The sequence below is a fragment of the Anomaloglossus baeobatrachus genome, chromosome 7 (assembly GCF_048569485.1).
Source record: "Anomaloglossus baeobatrachus isolate aAnoBae1 chromosome 7, aAnoBae1.hap1, whole genome shotgun sequence".
NCBI lineage: Eukaryota > Metazoa > Chordata > Amphibia > Anura > Aromobatidae > Anomaloglossus > Anomaloglossus baeobatrachus.
Genome location: NC_134359.1, coordinates 212140947 through 212160178, shown reverse-complemented (window position 1 = coordinate 212160178; position 19232 = coordinate 212140947). Strand labels below are relative to the sequence as shown.

General features: G+C 35.8%; 1 protein-coding gene across 11 annotated transcripts in view; it reads right to left on the bottom strand.

The window, feature by feature from the left end:
- Positions 1-745: 745 nt before the first annotated feature.
- RBFOX1 (RNA binding fox-1 homolog 1) overlaps positions 746-19232 on the bottom strand; it is a 974619-nt gene continuing 956132 nt past the window's right edge. For 4 of the 11 annotated variants that reach the window (XM_075317884.1, XM_075317895.1, XM_075317893.1 and 1 more), the window contains exons 11-12: positions 8991-9066; positions 746-4002 (exon numbers count right to left, since the gene is read on the bottom strand). In XM_075317884.1, the coding sequence (XP_075173999.1) occupies positions 3880-4002; positions 8991-9066 (199 nt within the window). In that variant the 3' untranslated portion in view covers positions 746-3879. Of the gene's footprint in view, positions 4003-7738; positions 7802-8990; positions 9067-19232 lie in introns of those variants that run through there. The other 7 variants (XM_075317885.1, XM_075317892.1, XM_075317890.1 and 4 more) reach the window with 5 other exon arrangements.

Genomic DNA, 19232 nt, shown 5'->3' with positions numbered 1-19232 from the left:
TACAAACCATTGTTCTTTATTCACAAACCACTGTAGTGATATAAACACTCATTTCTAAAGACAGATATACACATTTTCTGGGTTTGCAGATTTCTTTGATAATCTGTTTTGAAGTCACTATAATCCACACATGGTATTTTATAATTTATTTTATACTTGATAGCATCAGTAATTATTTACATACATGAAAACATTCCAAATATATATTGTTTAAAAAAAGAAAAGAACATAAATAAAAAAAATCCAAATATAGCTATCCCAGATAAACATTTTAATTAAATTGTAACCAGTGAAAAATCATTTTGCTATTTTTTGTTTTTGCGAAATATGGATACCTCTTTCCTTCTGACAAATGTCATTCAATTACAGATTTGTTTTCTTTGTTTTTTCTTTGTTTTTTTCTTCGAGAATTTATACCATTCATTCACATCATAAAGTCTTAAGTAAATCTGATTTTAAAATCAGTATCTATGAGGTGTCTTAAAAAAATGATGCAAACCCCCATTGTCTATTTGAGGTGATGCCGATCTATTAAAAAAATATTGTCTTTTTTTTCCCCAGTGTTACAGTACGTTTTAAACTGGATTTGCATATACTTTAAATATACTGGAGGGAATATCCCTTTTTCTTTTATACTGAAAATAACACACAATACAGAAAGTTTTCTTTTTTCTATTTGAAACTTTTTTTTCTAATTTCTAAACATAAAAGATACTTTCTATACTTAGAAACACTACTGAAAACATTTCATCTTTTGTGGATCTTTATTGATGTATGTTCAACTGATCATACTTGCATGCACATACGATGACAAAGAGAAAATCTGGTCACAAACACTTGTATTTAAAGCAGTTTTTATAGCAAGTTGGTAGGTTTACAGCAGTGATTCATTGAATACAGTGGTCGTCTCTGTGGACGGGCACAGTACATATGAGGATATTATTTGCAATGAACAGAAAATAGAAAGAATGGGCAATATACCCACATTTTGACCCCTCCCCCCAGTTAATTGTATCCTTTTATTACAAATACAAAAACAAAACTCTGGATGAGATTACCATAGCTCATTATAGCTCATAAACAGGACACCATGGAAGAGAATCTACACATATGCACAGACAAACTGCAATTTTTCAGTAACTTGACAAATGGAATTATTATGAATTTCATTGCATATTTCTCATCACTCAGAATGATAGGCTTGAACTGTGCTCAATGTTGATGATATTGTCACCAGTAACCATTGATATTGTATGCTATGTATTGTTTTAATATAGTACGCTTAAAAAACATTATAAAATTACTAATTGCATATTTTTATGTGCATGAAAGAGAACATCCTGTTGCTAAGTGTTTTGCTCCTATTTAAAGACCATCTGTTAGCAAAATGCTCTTTTTGTATTTTTTGGACTATTCTTTCTGACTGATTTAATAAATAAATTTAATAAATTACTGTGCTACAGCTATTTTTTTCCAATAATTTACACTGTGATTTTCTACATTTTATTCTGAGGTTTGTTTTTTTATTAAACTAGATGACCATGAATATTTTTAGGGGTTGTTCCCCTGTGCAGCCCTCTCGAAATATATAATTTAGCAGCGTTTTCTACATACTAACAGCTAACTGGTCTGTCTTGTAACCTCACAATTACGGCCATGCAAAAGGAGATATTATTAGTAAAATCCCGGACTGAACAAGTCTATATGCTCCATAATATAGACTCATTCAGAGATGGATAACCATTTTAGACTCATTTGCACCTGATACAGAATTCCTGAAAACTAGCCTAATGAGAGACACTAAGTAATTCAATGGGACCCCGAGAATGTAGGATATATAATCTAATTGTATACATACAAGAGAATATAAGATTACCACCAGATTGGATTCTATTACTATCATTTCTAGTTATAGTAGTCCCGCCTATATGTTATATAATAGACAAACACATCAATAATAAAAAGGAATATGTTGCATAAGTTTTAAGTATTACTGATATGTTGGTTTATTATTATCCCCTTCTAAAATTATTTTATTCATTTCATTGATCGTTTTTTCTAATTAATAAGAAAATGTTTTCTTTGTATGCTCAATTTCTATATCTGAGACTTTTCTTTTACTTATTTAATTTTACACCTAAAAGCTTTGATGACTTAGCAGACTTTGATCAAATTAATGTTGTAATTAATTTTGTTTATTTATTTTTTAACTTTTTTTTGTTTTTGAGGTGTGTTTCAAAATAGTTCAAAGTATACTGAAATTTCTAAACTATTAAATAGTTTGTTAAAATAGGATTCCCTATTTAAATATGCTATATGCCTTAGTTAAGCAATTTTAGCTGTAAACTACCACTTACTTGAAATGAAAGGAAAAAAATAAAGTAAAAAAAAAAGTTACAAGACCCATAGAATTCAAATAGATGAAACTCTCTCAGTAAGAAAATGTGTTATTAAGGATTATGGTTTAGTAAACATGAATAATAAACTAACTTGTATGACACATAATCCATATTTGATAGAAAATTTGGATCTTTACAGGTCTCCTTAAAACTAAGTATAAAGAGTAGTTACTGTGTGTCAGTCATATAAATTAACTGGCATACAGTAATTCAGAACTTTCTTTTCATTAAAACAGAAGTTACATAGAGTTTTGTACAACTGAAAAATTGCAGATTGTTTACACAGTATAATGTTTAAAAAAAGCAGCAACCAAGCAGTTGAAAATACCGTGATTATCTCTACTTAATGAATGCAATACTTGTAAAATGTTTATATAAATCTTGATATATTTAGTAAGTAACTCCATAAAAATGATAATTTTCTCTAATAGTTGTTCTAATAGGCTAAAACTAAAGCATAATAGGCTGCGTATATTTTTAGAACGTAACAACTCCACTGCACAGATGTAAATTTTGTACATTATAACTGGTACAAACAATTTAAGGTTTTTTTTTATTACTTTCCCTTTACAACTTTCAAAAAAAGAAAAAAATAGAAACAGTGCTTTTGTCATCTTTTTTAATAATACTCCCCCTCCCACATTATAAAAATCAGCAATGATATCAATAATTTATTATACTGGAAGAAATATAAAAAAGAATGTAGATGAACTAACTAGCTTGTTTATTTTTTTTTATGTTTTATATATTTTTTTATTTTTTTTTCTTGTTTTCACTCTTTTTTTATTTTTTTTCCTATGATTTTTGTCTTTTCTTGATTTTTTTTTTCAAACTGTTGTACGCCAAGATTATTAATAGCTGAATACTGTCTGGTGGAATGCTTAAAAAGGGTAAGCTAGGATAGCATTTCATCAGATTTTATGTACAAAGAGTCAAATTCACAAATTTAAACACAACCTTTGGCTCTGGACAATTAATAAATAATTTAGGACAGTCGTTAAATGAAGTTTGGTGCAGTGGCAACCTTTTTGCTTAGATGTATCAGCATTTTAGCCCTCCCAAATAAACTGAAATATGTAAATGCAGAAATGACTACTATAGTCACACGCTTACAAAATGTGATAATTCCAATAGCTTAATATTTAGCATATATTATTAATTTACATATTATAGCACTCTTGATTGTGGCCCTAAAATAGTTTTTTATTCATATCTACATTAGTAGCTTCCTAGGTCAACCACAAAAAATCTACAGCCAACAATCAACTACAGAACTTTGAGAAATTAAAGACCCACAATATTAAAATACACAGAACAAAATATCTGAGGTATAAGATAAAAAATGTAATTTTACTCTCTTTGAGTTTTATTTAGTTATTTAGAGTTGCTAAAATGATGCACTACTGCATGTATTGCAATACCCAGGCCTCGGAAAGCTTCTTTTTTCCCCCACACTGGAAGAGTTTTATGGTTTTGTCATTTAGTATGGAGCAAAACGGCTGTATCCCCCTCGGTATATACTAGCCTGTAATGAAGAAAGAACGAGACCGACATCATCAGCATGGCTCCTAGTCTTGGCATCAGTGAAGGGTGCAAAAGCATTCTGAAACAAAGCAATTTCATGGGTTTGTTTTTTAAGATTACTTTAAAAAAAATCAATTTCAGAAATTAAAATATTGCCATCACCACCACCCCCTTTGTCCCCATAAATCAACTACCGTCATGAACTAACAATTTAAACAAGCACAAACAATAATAATTTCAACATTTATAGCACATCCGGAATTAGGTTTTTTATAGCATGCTTTGTACATTTAGTATAGAGGTGTATGTATTATTCCGAATGTTCCTTTAATATTTTAACCAGGATTATTCTGAAAGGAATGGATTTAAAGGAGTTGTCTTATAATAATACTGCCTTTTATGGCTTAAAGTGAAGGAAGAAATTATTTAATCTCTTGCTGATTTTGTAAGTTTGCCCATTGACAAAGACATGAGCAGTCCATAATTTTATGGGTGGGTTAATTTTGACATTGGGAGATAGAATATCCAAAATAACATCCAGAAAATCACATTGTATAAATTATATAATGTTTTTTTTTAATTTTGCAGAGAGAAATAAGAATTTGATCCCCTACCAACCATTAAGAGTTCTGGCTCCTACAGACCACTTAGACGCTCCTAAATAACTTGTTACCTGCATTATAGACAGCTGTCTTAAATTGTCACCTGTATGAAAGACTCCTGTCCATAGACTCAATTAATCAGTCAGACTCTAACCTCTACAACATAAGCAAGACCAAAGAGTTTTCTAAGGATTTCAGGGACAAGATCATAGACCTGTACAAGGCTTGAATGGGCTACAAAACCAAAAGTAAGGTGCTGGGTGAGAAGGAGACAACTGTTGGTGCAATAGTAAGAAAATGGAAGCAATACAAAATGAGTGCCAATTGACATCGATCTGGGGCACTACGCCAAATCTCATCTCGTGAGGTATACAGGATCATGAGGAAGGTGAGAGATCAGCCTAAAACTACATGGATAAACTTGTTAATGATCTCAAGGCAGCTGGGACCAGTGTCACCAAGAAAACCATTGGTAACATATTACGACGTAATGGCTTAAAATACTGCAGTGCCCGCAAAGTCCCACTGCTCAAGAAGGCACATGTGGAGGCCCATCTAAAAGTTTCCAAAGAACACCTGGATGATTCTGAGAGTGATTGGAAGAAGGTGCTGTGGTCAGATGAGACAAAAATTGAGCTCTTTGTCTTTAACTTAACTCACCATGTTTGGAGCAAGAGAAATGCTGCCTATCACCCAAAGAAAACCATTACCACTGTCAACCATAGAGGTAGAAACATTATGTTTTGGGGGTGTTTCTCTGTTGAGGGCACAGGACTACTTCACTGCATCAAATTGACAGTGGATGGAGCCATGTACTGTAAAATCCTGAGTGACAACCTCCTTCCCTCCACCAGAACATTAGAAATGGGTTGTGGCTGGGTCTTCCAACACAACAATGACCCAAAACATGCAGCCAAGGCAACAAAGGAGTGGCTCAAAAGGAAGCATATTAAGGTCATGGAGTCGCCTAGCCAGTCTTCAGACCTTAATCCCATAGAAAACTTATGGAGGGAGCTGAAACTCCAAGTTGCCAAGCAACAGCCTCAAACTCTTAGTGATTTAGAGATGATCTGCAAAGAAGAGTGGACCAAAATTTCTCTTGACATGTGCACAAACCTCATCATTAACTACAAAAAACATCTGACTGCTGTGCTTGGCAACAATGGTTTTGCCACCAAGGATTAAGTCTTGTTTTCAAGAGGGATCAGATACTTATTTCTCTCTGCAAAATGCAAATAAATGTATATAATTTATAGAACGTGATTTCCTGGATTATATTTTAGGTATTCTATCTCTCAGTGTTAAAATTACCCTATTCTTAAAATGATAGACTGTTCATGTCTTTGTCAGTGGAGAAACAAAATCAGCAAGGGATCAAATAAATAATTGCTTCACTGTACATCTATAGTAGAGGGAGTTTTCCACTTGGGGACCACTAACATGCATTAAAAGCCACAATAGAGTCAGAGTAAAAGCAACTTTAGCTTGGCCATAAATTATTGAACCTATAAAACTACAAAAATGTATGAAGAATGTGGCCTCTTTCCTTTCCGGAAATCACCTTATCATCAGAGCAACAATTTTTTAAAGAAGAGATCTTTATAAAACAGCCCTTTTCTAAAATAATATATGAAGATATTAGATAAAATACCTGCTTTAATTCTTAAGTAGAACCCTTCAGATGTCTTGACATGTCTACTTTAGTAAATGGCTATATATTTTCTAAAATAAACAACTCTGGACCATGTTTTTTAGGACCTTACATTGGGCTGTTCCTTCTTTTTGCCTCCAAGAAATTTATGTCTCAATTTTCAACTTGGCGATGCCTGTTGAAGAGGTGTCCATACATAGTTTACCCAGGCAGTAAAGATTAGATGCAAATTGTGTTACTCCAAAAAACTTGCACCGATAATGCCTAGTTGTCAATCTATTCATAAATTTGTGAGAGCAATAAAGAATGGCATAACTCAGATGGCCCAGAGTTACTATTTCGTACAGAATATAAATAGTTATAAAAATAGGTATTTCAGAAATAGAGATGAACAAATTTGCTGAAATTTGAATTTAACAGATTTTCTTGAATTTGGCCTGGAAATTTAATTCAAATCAAATAAACTCAGCACAAACTAAATCAGCCGGGAATGGTTTAACAAAAACCTCTTTCATGCACAATTTCTCTTGGCCAGTCATATACCATTCTTGTCACCTCCTCTTTTACCTTTAGCACTACTATAGGCTATTTTCTTTCTTCTGTTTTCAATATTCTTCTTATAATATTTATAATATTCTCTTTCCTAGACTTTGATGTTGCCATTTTTCACTAGGCATCACGTTGTCATGTGAGACATTGACACTAGTGACACTTGTTACAACAATGTAACTGTGAGGGGCACAACCAGTGTTATTAATGTGGTTTTCGCATGGGGCTTAGTGAAGAACAGCAGTTTCCATGGACTGGAAATAGAAGATAGATGGTAGAAGACAGAAGACAAGGGAGCCAATAGGTGGAAGGTGGACAGGTATGAAAAGGGCCAAAAAGAAGAGTGTATGTGATTTTTTTTCTATATCCTTTAAGACCCTCAAAATCCAACAAAATTGTGGCCAACTAGCCATCCTTCATTGTGCTTGAATTAGAGATAATCAAATCCAAATTTTTCAGGAAATTTGTAATAAATTTGAAAAAATGAAAGAATCGGCCATACTTATGTGTTTCAAATTTCTAAATCTATTTGTCTAATTGGTATATACCTATTTTACAGTATATCACAATGGTTTTTTACTTTGGAGATCATAATTTTTATGGAAGCATAAGAATTTGTATCACTTTTGCTTTTTGAATTTAGGACAGTTTTCAGAGAAAAAAGGTCATAATATTTTACCGCCTTCTGAAGGCATATAGCATCAATTCTATCTGATCTTTTTTGCAGGCTGTGATCCTCTACTGCTTCTGTATGCTGTTTCAAAATAGTACGAATTGGTAAAGTACCTTGATAACCAGGCAACAGTTAAGCGTGAAGCCTGCTGATCTATGCTGATCCTGCTGTGTGATCTATTACATGATAAAAATTCTTAGGAGACTGAAAGAGGTGCTAAACATTACAATGTAAATATCAACATGATTGTTTTTAGATGGTGAGCAAGTTACTCATTTCTATAATATATTTCTAACAATAATTGAGTCCATGTAAGTATGTACAATATATGGATTTTTACCAGCTATCCTAGTTAAAGGGTTGGTTTCGTGAACAAGCTCATCCAAAAAAGCTGTCAATCACCCTGTATAAGTGAATGAAGCAAGAGTCAGAGATTTGCCCTAGGATAGTTTTATAAATATTTCAAGTATATATTGGCATACATATTTTTTTAGTTTATTTTAGAATATATAATATGTAGAATATAGAATTTTGAAACTCATTAATAAAATTTGTAAAGCCAACCTTGTAATTGATGTACCTTATGATAGTTGGATAGTTTACTAAAAAGCTCAACCAGATGATAGTATTTTTGTCTGCATGCAAAGAGGATAGCATGCAGTAAACACACTGTCCAATGCAAATGGTTGATGTTGTTCACAAGAATGCTTTTACATGGGGACCGATGGTTTGCATTTAAAAAAGATTGCAGCATGCACTATCCTAATCTGTTTTTTGCCCATTTTGCTTAATTGGATTCTTAAAACATGGATGTCATACGGATCACATCCATATGACATCTGTTTGTGTGGATATATTGCTAATACTGACAGAGAAAACCTGACAATTATTGATGGGTGAGGACTAAAATGCTCAAATAAGCATTCCTCAATTCGAACTGGTCAGATTCTTAGATTAGCTTCACGTGAGTAACAAGCATTATGGAAAGTCAATGGTTGGCTGGTTCGGGCCTCCACCCACATACAGCCAGCCATAAACAGAGCATTTCCGGGAAGAAGGGTGGGGTTTGTTTGTTTGGGTTTTTTTTTTGGACACACTACATCTGAGAACGTTGTCCTATTTCCTAGGTGAGCTGCTGTGAATAGCTCTCCCTGTGGTGCCTGCACACATCATGCAGTCAAGCAAGCCTATGTGTCGTGGTCGTTGTTTTATCAACTAAATGTCTGAGCACTCGCGATAATTGGCCGAGCTACGTTATTACCCAAGTACTCCGATGCTCGATCAAGTAACAAGCAGTGGAGAGCACGTTTAGTCATCACTACTGACAATCATACATATGCTAGCATGAACATTGCCTGATTCACATGTTAATTTGCGTAGAAATTACAGAATTTGACCATATTTATGTATACCCTAAGAAAACATAGTTTGAAAAATACTTAGAAAATCCAGCACAAAAAATATAGATAAAGGTAAACACACTATATACCTGCACCTAAACAAATAACATGATGCTTCCACCTTATCACTATAAAAAATGAATACTCAATATGTGATGAAAAAATAATGAGAAAAAAAGAAGGAAAGCTTACCACGGTACCAACGCCGTAGGTGGCTGCTGGAGCAAGTGCGTGGTGGTAGGGGTCGGCAGCATAAACTCGTCCGTAACTGAAAATGTAAAAATGAATATATTTCAATCAACAAGGAACATTACTTTGAATGTACATTAAAATGCAGCCTGTAATCTTTTTTTCAAATGAAATTTTCTATTTTGTTAATGTAAAAAACAATCTAAAGTTACTTAGACAGTTACAATAAATAAAATATATAATTTTAAGGTGTATGAATGGAAAATAGATTGTTGTGCCTATCCACCTACCTACATTGTGCTCAGACCATAAATCATTCTGCTACAACACTGAAACTGCCCACAAATGATATCTTTTAGCACATATAGACCAGATGTTTTACCTTGGAAGCTAGTCCTGTAAATTCTGAACTGAAGCCAACACTTTAAATGAGTGTAGAGAAGTAATCACACTCCTCTGTATACCGAGGTACAACAGGTAATCCAGCTCAGGACATTGATAAATATTAGCCAAGATACTGTTCTTGGAAGATGTCCAATTACTAAAATGTTCTTTCATTCTCCCATCTTCCAGTCAATATTGTAAAAGCCTGTAAGTGCATCTCACTAAACTGTCCATAATATAAAATACCGCACAGAGTTCTTACTAAACCCTTCATAAAATAAAATATTGTAGTGTGTTCCTAAAAGCTACTGTAAAAAAAGAAAAACATGGTTCTGTAATATGATATCATTTTAAAATAATAAAATAAAAAGTGTTTAATCAACAAAACATAAGTCCAAAAAATATACAATTGGGTATTATATAGCATACAGTATATATATATACAGTACAGACCAAAAGTTTGGACACAGCTTCTAATTCAAAGCGTTTTCTTTATTTTCATCACTCTGAAAACTGTAGATTCTCATTGAAGTCATCCAAACTATGAATTAACTCATGTGCAATGAAATACTAAACAAAAAAGTATAAAACAACTGAAAATATGTCTTATATTCTAGGTTCTTCAAAGTAGCCACCTTTTGCTTTGATTACTGCTTTGCACACTTTTGGCATTCTCTTGATGAGCTTCGAGAGGTAGTCACCGGAAATGGTTTTCCAACAGTCTTGAAGGAGTTCCCAGAGATGTTTAGCACTTGTTGGCCCTTTTGCCTTCACTCTGTGGTCCAGCCCATCCCAAACCATCTCGATTGGGTTCAGGTCTGGTGACTGTGGAGGCCAGGTCATCTGGCGTAGCACCCCATCACTCTCCTTCTTAGTCAAATAGCCCTTACACAGCCTGGAGGTGTGTTTGGGGTCATTGTCCTGTTGAAAAATAAATAATGGTCCAACTAAACGTAAACCGGATGGAATAGTATGCCGCTGCAAGATGCTGTAGCCATGCTGGTTTAGTATGCCTTCAATTTTGAATAAATACCCAACAGTGTCACCAGCAAAGCACCCCCACACCATCACACTTCCTCCTATATGCTTCACGGTGGGAACCAGTCCATCCATTCACCTTTTCTGCATCGCACAAAGACACGGTGGTTGGATCCAAGGATCTCAAATTTGTACTCATCAGACAAAATCACAGATTTCCACCGGTCTAATGACCATTCCTTGTGTTTTTTAGCCCAAACAAGTCACTTCTGCTTGTTGCCTGTCCTTAGCAGTGGTTTCCTAGCAGCTATTTTACCATGAAGGCCTGCTGCACAGTCTCCTCTTAACAGTTTTTCTAGAGATGTGTCTGCTGCTAGAACTCTGTGTGGCATTGACCTGGTCTCTAATTTGAGCTGCTGGTAACCTGCGATTTCTAAGGCTGGTGACTCGGATAAACTTGCCCTCTGCAGCAAAGGTGACTCTTGGTCTTCCTTTCCTTTGGCGGTCCTCATGTGAGACAGTTTCTTTGTAGCATTTGATGGTTTTTGCCACTGCACTTGGGGACACTTGCAAAGTTTTCCCAATTTTTCGGACTGACTGACCTTCATTTCTTAAAAGAATGATGGCCACTCGTTTTTCTTTACTTAGTTGCTTTTTTTTGCCATAATACAAATTCTAACAGTCTATTCAGTAGGACTATCAGCTGTGTATCCACCAGACTTCTGCACAACACAACTGATGGTCTCAACTCCATTGATAAGGCAAGAAATCCCACTTATTAAATGTGACAGGGCACACCTGTGAAGTGAAAACCATTTTCGGTAGCTACCTCTTGAAGCTCATCAAGAAAATGCCAAAAGTGTGCAAAGCAGTAATGAAAGTAAAAGGTGACTACTTTGAAGAACCTAGACTATATGACATATTTTCAGTTGTTTCACATGTTTTTGTTAAGTATTTCATTCCACATGTGTTATTTCAGTTTTGATGCCTTCAATGTGAATCTACAATTTTCAGAGTCATGAAAATAAAGAAATCTCTTTGAATGAGAAGGTGTGTCCAAACTTTTGGTCTGTAATATATATATAAGTATATATATATATATATATATATATATATATAGCTCTATATATATGTAAAAAAATGTCACAGCTGCTTAAGTGTAGAGATGCAAAAATAGTACTGAGTTATTAAGTCCTAAATAGGGCTAGCTACTAATGAGTTAACTATTACAACAAGAAGCACAAAGTCCAGTTTATATATATTAACCTATCTGGATAGTCATACCCCATTATAAAGTAATCTATTCTTCTGTGTATGATTTTGATGTAGAATGTATTATTCATATTACTTAGAGTCAAGGATATTCATTAAATGCAAGTTGGCAAGTAAAGCTATCTTCTTTATGTGTTTTTATGACATAATATTGATATTACTGAATATCATGAAAAGCTACATGTAAGTGATCAAAAATAATTGTTTTTTCTGTATTTTTTTCTTCTATATGATGTTCCACAAGTTCCATCACACTGTGTTGAAGTAAAATCTACTTTAACTAACTGCATTTTTTCAGGACCTACGTGTTTTGGTGATTAGGCTGACAAAATATTAGACTGACAAAATATTAGACTCATCCATTATACCTTCATATTTGCCACTGATCTGTTTCTAAAGCAGCCTGACAATCTCTTTCTGTTGCAATGATGTTGTTTTTTTTCTAACTGCCTAATGTATACACTACTCAAAAAAGTTAGGCATGTTTGGCTTTCTAGTGACATTTATGTGAAATGTAAAAAGTTCATGGTGCAGTAATATTTTATCAAGGGAATTTAAGTAAAGCATGCAATGGTGATTTCCTCATCTCAAACAATTTATTGAAACAAAAGTCAACAATAGTGGTGAGTATACCCCCCAAATGTAAATGTCTCAATAACATGTCATGTGGCTTGAGCATCATTTACAGCTGACAACAAAGTCAAGTTTTTGTCTGCTGAGGCAAGGCATTCCCCTCTCTTCTTGAAGGGCGGCCTTCAGGTCATCAAGGTTCCAGGGTACAGAGTTAGGAAGCTCTACATGGCAACTCAGCAAATCCCATTATTTTTCCATCAGAATCAGGTCTTGAGAAAGTGCAGGGCACTCCATTTGAGGTATTCCATCTCCAGCAGGGATCCCTGATGATGCGGCCTCAAAGAAATTGAGCATTGTCGTCCATGAAGATGAGATTAGGCCTGTGTTGTTCATGCAGAAGCACAATGACTGGATAAATGATATTATTTGGATAGTAGGGGCTTGTCACTGTACCATTAACAAATTGCCGGGCAGTTCTGCATTGGCTAGACACTCCTGCCCAAACTGGCACACCACTTCAACCAAAGGCTCATCTGGTGACAACAGTGTCTGATGCATTACGCTCTCCTCTCCTTTCTGCTCATTATGAATCGACTTTAATCAATGAATAGCACTGAGGCCCACTTGTTGTTTCTTCAGCAAGACCATGACATCTGTGCCTGGTGGTGTTGTCAGGTTTCTTTGCAGGCCATGTAGCCTGCAGACCACACTGATGTAAATGGTTTTAAATGCTCTGATATGAAACTTGGGTGCCTCTCACCTCCATTAAATGTTCCTGGAGTTGTGTGGTATTCATCATCCAGTTCCAAAGGGCATTGTTCACAATGAAGCAGTCATCATTGTGGGTTGTGTCCAAAGGACATCTACTTCTATGCCTTTCCATGACTTTTTCAGTCTCTCTGTGTCTCTGATTCAACCTGTTGATGACACTCTGTGGCACACTAAGCTCAGTTTTTACTTCTATCTGATAACATACTGCATGAAGCACCACAATGGCATTTTACTGTTGATTAACTGTTAGGTGTCGTCTTGGTCTTATGATGTCAAAATGTGAACAGCATGATGAAGAAGACTGTTTCAATACCAATCTTAATTGAATCTTGAAATTTATTCGGCGATTGATGCATGAAACACCTGTTGGGAATTTTTCCATTAAGCTACATGTTAGAGAACAGCAAGCACTGAAACATTGAACAGTTGGACATGTGCATTCAAAAGTTTTGAAAATGTCACATTAAGTTCACCTGAAAAAGTTAGAGGGCATATTAGGATCATCCTAAAATATCACAGGAAAGTCAATTATCCCTAACTTTTTGTGAGTAGTGTATGTAAAATGTTAATTGTCATGTTAAATATAATTTTATTACAAGATTGAAGCAGTTCCAGACTCTTTTCCAACTGACATTAGAACTTTGATAATAGTAACTGTAATGTATCTCTCTTACCTCAAAGCCTAAAGGGGAATGCCTCACCCCCAATGACATAAAGAGGACTGGTAGAGTTCAATTATTCAATTTAGGTTTACATTGTATTGACTGCAAAGATAGTGTTGCACGCACTGCTATCATGCTGTGAAAAGTGATGACATTTCTGGCCGACACCTCAGCATAAATTGTCATTGCTATACTTTGTTTACTAAAACCAGAATATTAAAATTGGAGAAACTTAATGGGGTACAAATCTCCTTATTATTGTATCCTTGTGTGGGACGAGGGCACGTAGGGGAATAGTAGCACTAAATAAGAGTGGTTTCAAGGCAAAATAAGCTCTGATACAAACATTCATACCATATGCAGTCATGGCTGAAAGTATTGGAACCCTTGAAAGTGTTCCAGTAAATGAAATATTTCTCCCAGAAAATGATTGTAATTACAGTTTTTTATACACATGTTTATTTCTTTGTGTGTATTTGAATAGCACAAAAAAAGTAAGAAAAAAAGGCAAACTGGACATTATTTCACATAAAACACCAAAAATTGGAGGGACAAAATTGTTGGCACCTTTTTAAAATTGTAGGTAAACAACCTTGCTTCAAGCAGGTGATGCTCATTCAAACTCACACCTGAAAGCAGATAAAAAGTGGAGAGGTTGACTCAATCTTTGCATTGTGTGTCTGTGTGCGCCGCAATAAGCATGGAGAAAGAAAAGAGAAAAAAAAACGTCTGAGAACTAAGACTAAGCATAGAGAACAGAAAGAGGAGAAGAGAACTATATGAAGACTTGAGAACCAAAATTGTTGAAAAATATAAAGGTTACAAGTCCATCTCAAGAGATCTTGATTTTCCTTTGTCCATAGTGTGCAACATAATCAAGAAGTTTACAACCAATGGCAGTGTAGCTAATCTCCCTGGACAGGGGAGCAGAGAAAAATTGATGAAAGTTTGCAATGCAGGATAGTTCAAATTGTGGATAAGTAGCAACAATCAAGCTCCAAAGAAATTCAAGCTGTCCTGTCAGCTCAGGGTGCATCAGTGTCAGCGCGAACTATTCATTGACATTGGAATGAAATTAAATGCTAAGACAGGAGATCCAGGATCACCTCACTGCTGACAAAGAGACATAAAAAGCTAGACTGCAGTTTGCCAAAATGTATGTAAGCGAAAATCCTTCTTGGAAAACATCTTTTGGACAAATGAGCCCAAGATGTATCTTTTTGGTAAAGCACATCATTCTACTGTTCACAGAAAACGAAATGAGACCTACAAAGAAAAGAACACAGTAGCTACGATCAAATATGGTGCAAAGTCAAAGATGTTTTGGGTTTATTTTTCTGATTCTGGCTCTGGGTGGCTTAACTGTGTGCAAGGCATAATGAAATCTGAAGATTACCAAAGGATTTTGGGTCATAATTTAGTGTCCAGTGTAAGAAAGCTGTGTTTGTCTTCTAGGTCATGGGTCTTCCAGCAGGACAATTACCTCAAATATACTTCAAGAAACACCCACAAATGGTTGGAAACAAAGCAATGGAGAGTTATGAAGTGGCAAGCAATGAGTCTGGATTTAAATCCCATTGAGCATCTGTGGAGAGCCTTAAAATTACTGTTGGGAGATATTACCGCTCAAATAAAAGAGACCTGGAGCAGTTTGCAAAAGAAAAGTGGTCCAAAATTCCAGTTGTGAGATGTAAGAAGCTTGTTGATGATTATAGGAAGCGATATATTGCAGGTATTTATTCCAAAGGGTGTGCAACCAAATATGTGATTGCACACAATTTTTTCTGTCACATTTTTGGGGCTTGTGTGAAATTATGTCCAATCTGCTTTTTTCCTGTTTTTTTTTTTGTGTTGTTCCAATACACTGAAAGGAAATAAACATGTGCAATTGCAATAAATTCTGGGAAACATACTTCATGTCCTGAAACAATTTCAAGGGTGCCAACATTTTCTGCTATTATTGTATAGGTGATACATACAGTACATGGATATTCACAAATATTCCAGATTACATAACTTGGTATCTCCTGCAGTCTCCAAGGAAATGAATGAAGTTTGTGAAAGCTACTCATTCATTTGTTTCCATTTTTAGGACATAAAAGGATCTCCAGACCATTATTCTAAAGGTCATCCTAGTCTTAGCTGTAATACACCCAGTTATCAGATATGCACGATTTTCTTGATAAGGTATAAAAACGTCTTAAATATATTATATCAGGACAGAAATGTTTAGAACTTTGGCATGTGAAAAGCTTATAATGTGTAGCATCCTGCCAGTGGATCACAAGGCAGAGTTCAGAAGCGCTTTAATAGGAGATTCAAAACATAGACTAATTAGGCATGTCATGATATGAGCCAGTAGCCAAATGGGAATGTGCATTAGCCACATGAATGCCTAAAGGATGAACTTAACTGATTGTGTTAAGGCTGCTTTACACGCAGTGACATCGCTAGCGATGTCGCTGGTTAAAGCACCCACCCCCGACTGTTGTGTGTAACGGGCAAATCGCTGCCCGTGGTGCACAACATCGCTAGGACCCGTCACATGGACTTACCTGCCTAGTGATGTTGCTGTGGCCAGCGAACCGCCTCCTTTCTAAGGGGGCGGTTCGTGCGGCGTCACAGCGAGGTCACACGGCAGCCATCAAATAGAACCGGAGGGGCGGAGAGCAGCCGAAAGAAAGTGACACCCACCTCGTTGCTGGAGGACACAGGTAAGATGTTGTTCTTCGTTCCTGCAGTGTCACATGTAGCGATGTGTGCTGCCTCGGGAACGACGAACAACCTACGTCCTGCAACAGCCACGATATTTGGGATTAGAACGACGTGTCAACGATCAACGATTAGGTGAGTAATTTTGATCGTTAGCGATCGTTCGTACGTTTCACATGCAACGACGTCGCTAACAAGGCTGGATGTGCGTCACGAATTCCGTGACCACAATGACATCTTGTTAGCGATGTTGTTGCGCTTAAAGCCCCTTTACTCCCAGCTATTGAAATCACTGGTAATTTGCTGTTATTAGTTGAGACATTTTTGGTCATTAATTTCACGAATGATTTGGACAATCCATGTGATGCATTGACTAAGGCGGATTTTGCCAGAACTGAAGTCGTATTTACAGAGCGGCTCTCCCTTAACAGAACCTCATTCCTCTAATGTATTATCCTTCAAAGTCAATGAACTAGATAAATGAAAATTAATGCTAACAATACTTTTCATGTATAAGTACATACCCAAGGTTTTTTTTTAAATGAATCCTTGATAAATCTTGGTACGTGGATAGGTTCTGATACAATACAAATTCAGTGTCTATAAATTCTACAAAAATCACTGTATTTGTAGGAGCTGACCTTCACTTTCAAAAGTGGTTCTAAAGTAGGTCCTTTGTTATGATTAATATTTGCTATTTCATAGAGAAAATAGAAAGGGTCAGTTTATTTTTCAAATACAAGGCTTATTTCTAAAGCTGATTTAAAAAGACTCACCTATGCCTGACACTGACATTTAAGGGCTTGAAAGGTCACGAGTGTTCACTAGCAACCCTTTAGTATTTTAATACAGCACAGCAAGTAAAGATTTCCAGACAGACTGAAGTTTTGGTATCAGCTAATGGCAAAACTATGTCATATCTAAACTAATTCCAAAACTGTGTAAAAAAATGTACTTGACTTCAAAACACTATTTATAAATGTAAAGACAAGGCTTGCAACTCCTAAGCAAAGTAAGGAGTACCAAAAGAACAGCCTCAATAATAATAATAAAATAATAATCTTTATTTCTATAGCGCCAACATATTCCGCAGCGCTTTACAATTCAGAAGGATCATATACAAACAAGTAACAGTTATTGAAAATACAATATTTAAAGGGAAAAAAAAGACAACCCTGCTCGTGAGAGCTTACAATCTACAGTGAGATGGGGGGGGGGGGACAAGGTACAAGTGCTTATTTACAATGACAATCCAGCCATCTCAAGAAAATGGGGGATAGATAATGGTTTCATGGATCAGTTGGCCAGGACCTTGAGATGCATTTGGGTGCCATGGAGTTTGACGTGGGGTTATGTTCTGAGAAATTGTAGAGGGATTAGGTGAAATTAGTTTGGCTAGGGATTGTGATAGGCCGCCCTAAAAAGATGCGTTTTTAGGGTGCGTCTGAAGCTGAGTAAGTTGTGATTCGTCCTAACTTCTTGGGATTGAGTGTTCCAGAGGTTTGGTGCAGCTCGGGAGAAGTCTTGGATTCGGGAGTGGGAGGTTCGAATTAGTGTGGATGTTAGTCGAAAGTCATTTGCAGAGCGTAGAGAACCAATAAGAAACCAAAAATGTGCCAGGACTAGGGTGAATACAAATCATAAAAATGATTTTAATTAAATAGACAAAATGAAATACAGAATCTTACAAAAGTGAATACACCCCTCATATATGTATAAATATTTTATTATATCTTTTCATGGGAAGATATAATACTTTGATACAATGTACAGTAGTCAGTGTACAGCTTGTATAACAGGGTAAGTTTGGTGTGTCCTCTAAATAATTCAACACACAGCTATTAATTACTAAACCGCTGACAATAAAAGTGAATACAAATCTGTGAAAATAGCCAAATTGTGCCCAAAGTATGAATATTTTTGTGGCCACCATTATTTTCAAGCCCTGCCCTAACTCTCTTGGTCCTTGGTCTTTGGAGCTTCAAAGGAGCCACTGGAATCTCATCCACTCCTCCATAATGACATCATGGAGCTCGGGTATGCTAGAGACCTTGCGCTGCTCCTCGTTCCATTTAAGAATGCCCCACAGATGTGTACTAGGATTGGTAACATCTGAACCAAATAAGTTTATCTTTGTCTCATCAGACCACAAGAGATAGTTCCAGCATTGCATGTTCTTAGTCTGCCTGTCTTCAGCAATCTGTTTGCAGGCTTTCTTTTTCACCATTTTTAGAAGAGTCTTCCTTCTGGGTCAACAGCTATGCAGAACAATTTGATGAAGTGTGTGGTGTATGGTCTGAACACCGACAGGCGGACCCCCCCCATTAGCCTCTGCATCAATGCTGGCAACACTCATACGTCTATTTTGAAACTACAATTTCTGGATATGACATTGAGCACGTACATTCAACTTCCTTGGTCAAAAATGGCAAGGCCTGTTCTTAGTAGAATCTGTCTTTTTAAATTGCTGTATGGTCTTGGCTACAATGCTGCAACTCAGTTTCAGGGTGTAGGCCATCTCTATGTAGAGCAACAATTCCTTTTTATATAGTATATAGTAGGGGGAATGCTTCACCTTGTGGAGGATGCAAAGTCGGTGTAATGAGACTTATAGGCCATATTAATCTCTTCTGGGAATTTAATTTAGCAAATATCCCCTTTGAGAGAGTAAAAAGACTTGAATTTTAGCGCCACCTATTGGATGTAACAATTAGGGATGATCGAATACTTCAATTATTCAGCTTTGTGAATATTTTCCGAATACCTCGTTGCTATTTGATTATTTGCGAATATTCGATGTGCAATGTAGGTCTATGGGAAACCCGAATAACAACTATTCGGAACTATTCGGGCTTTCTATAAACTTACATTGCGCATCGAATAGTCGAATAGC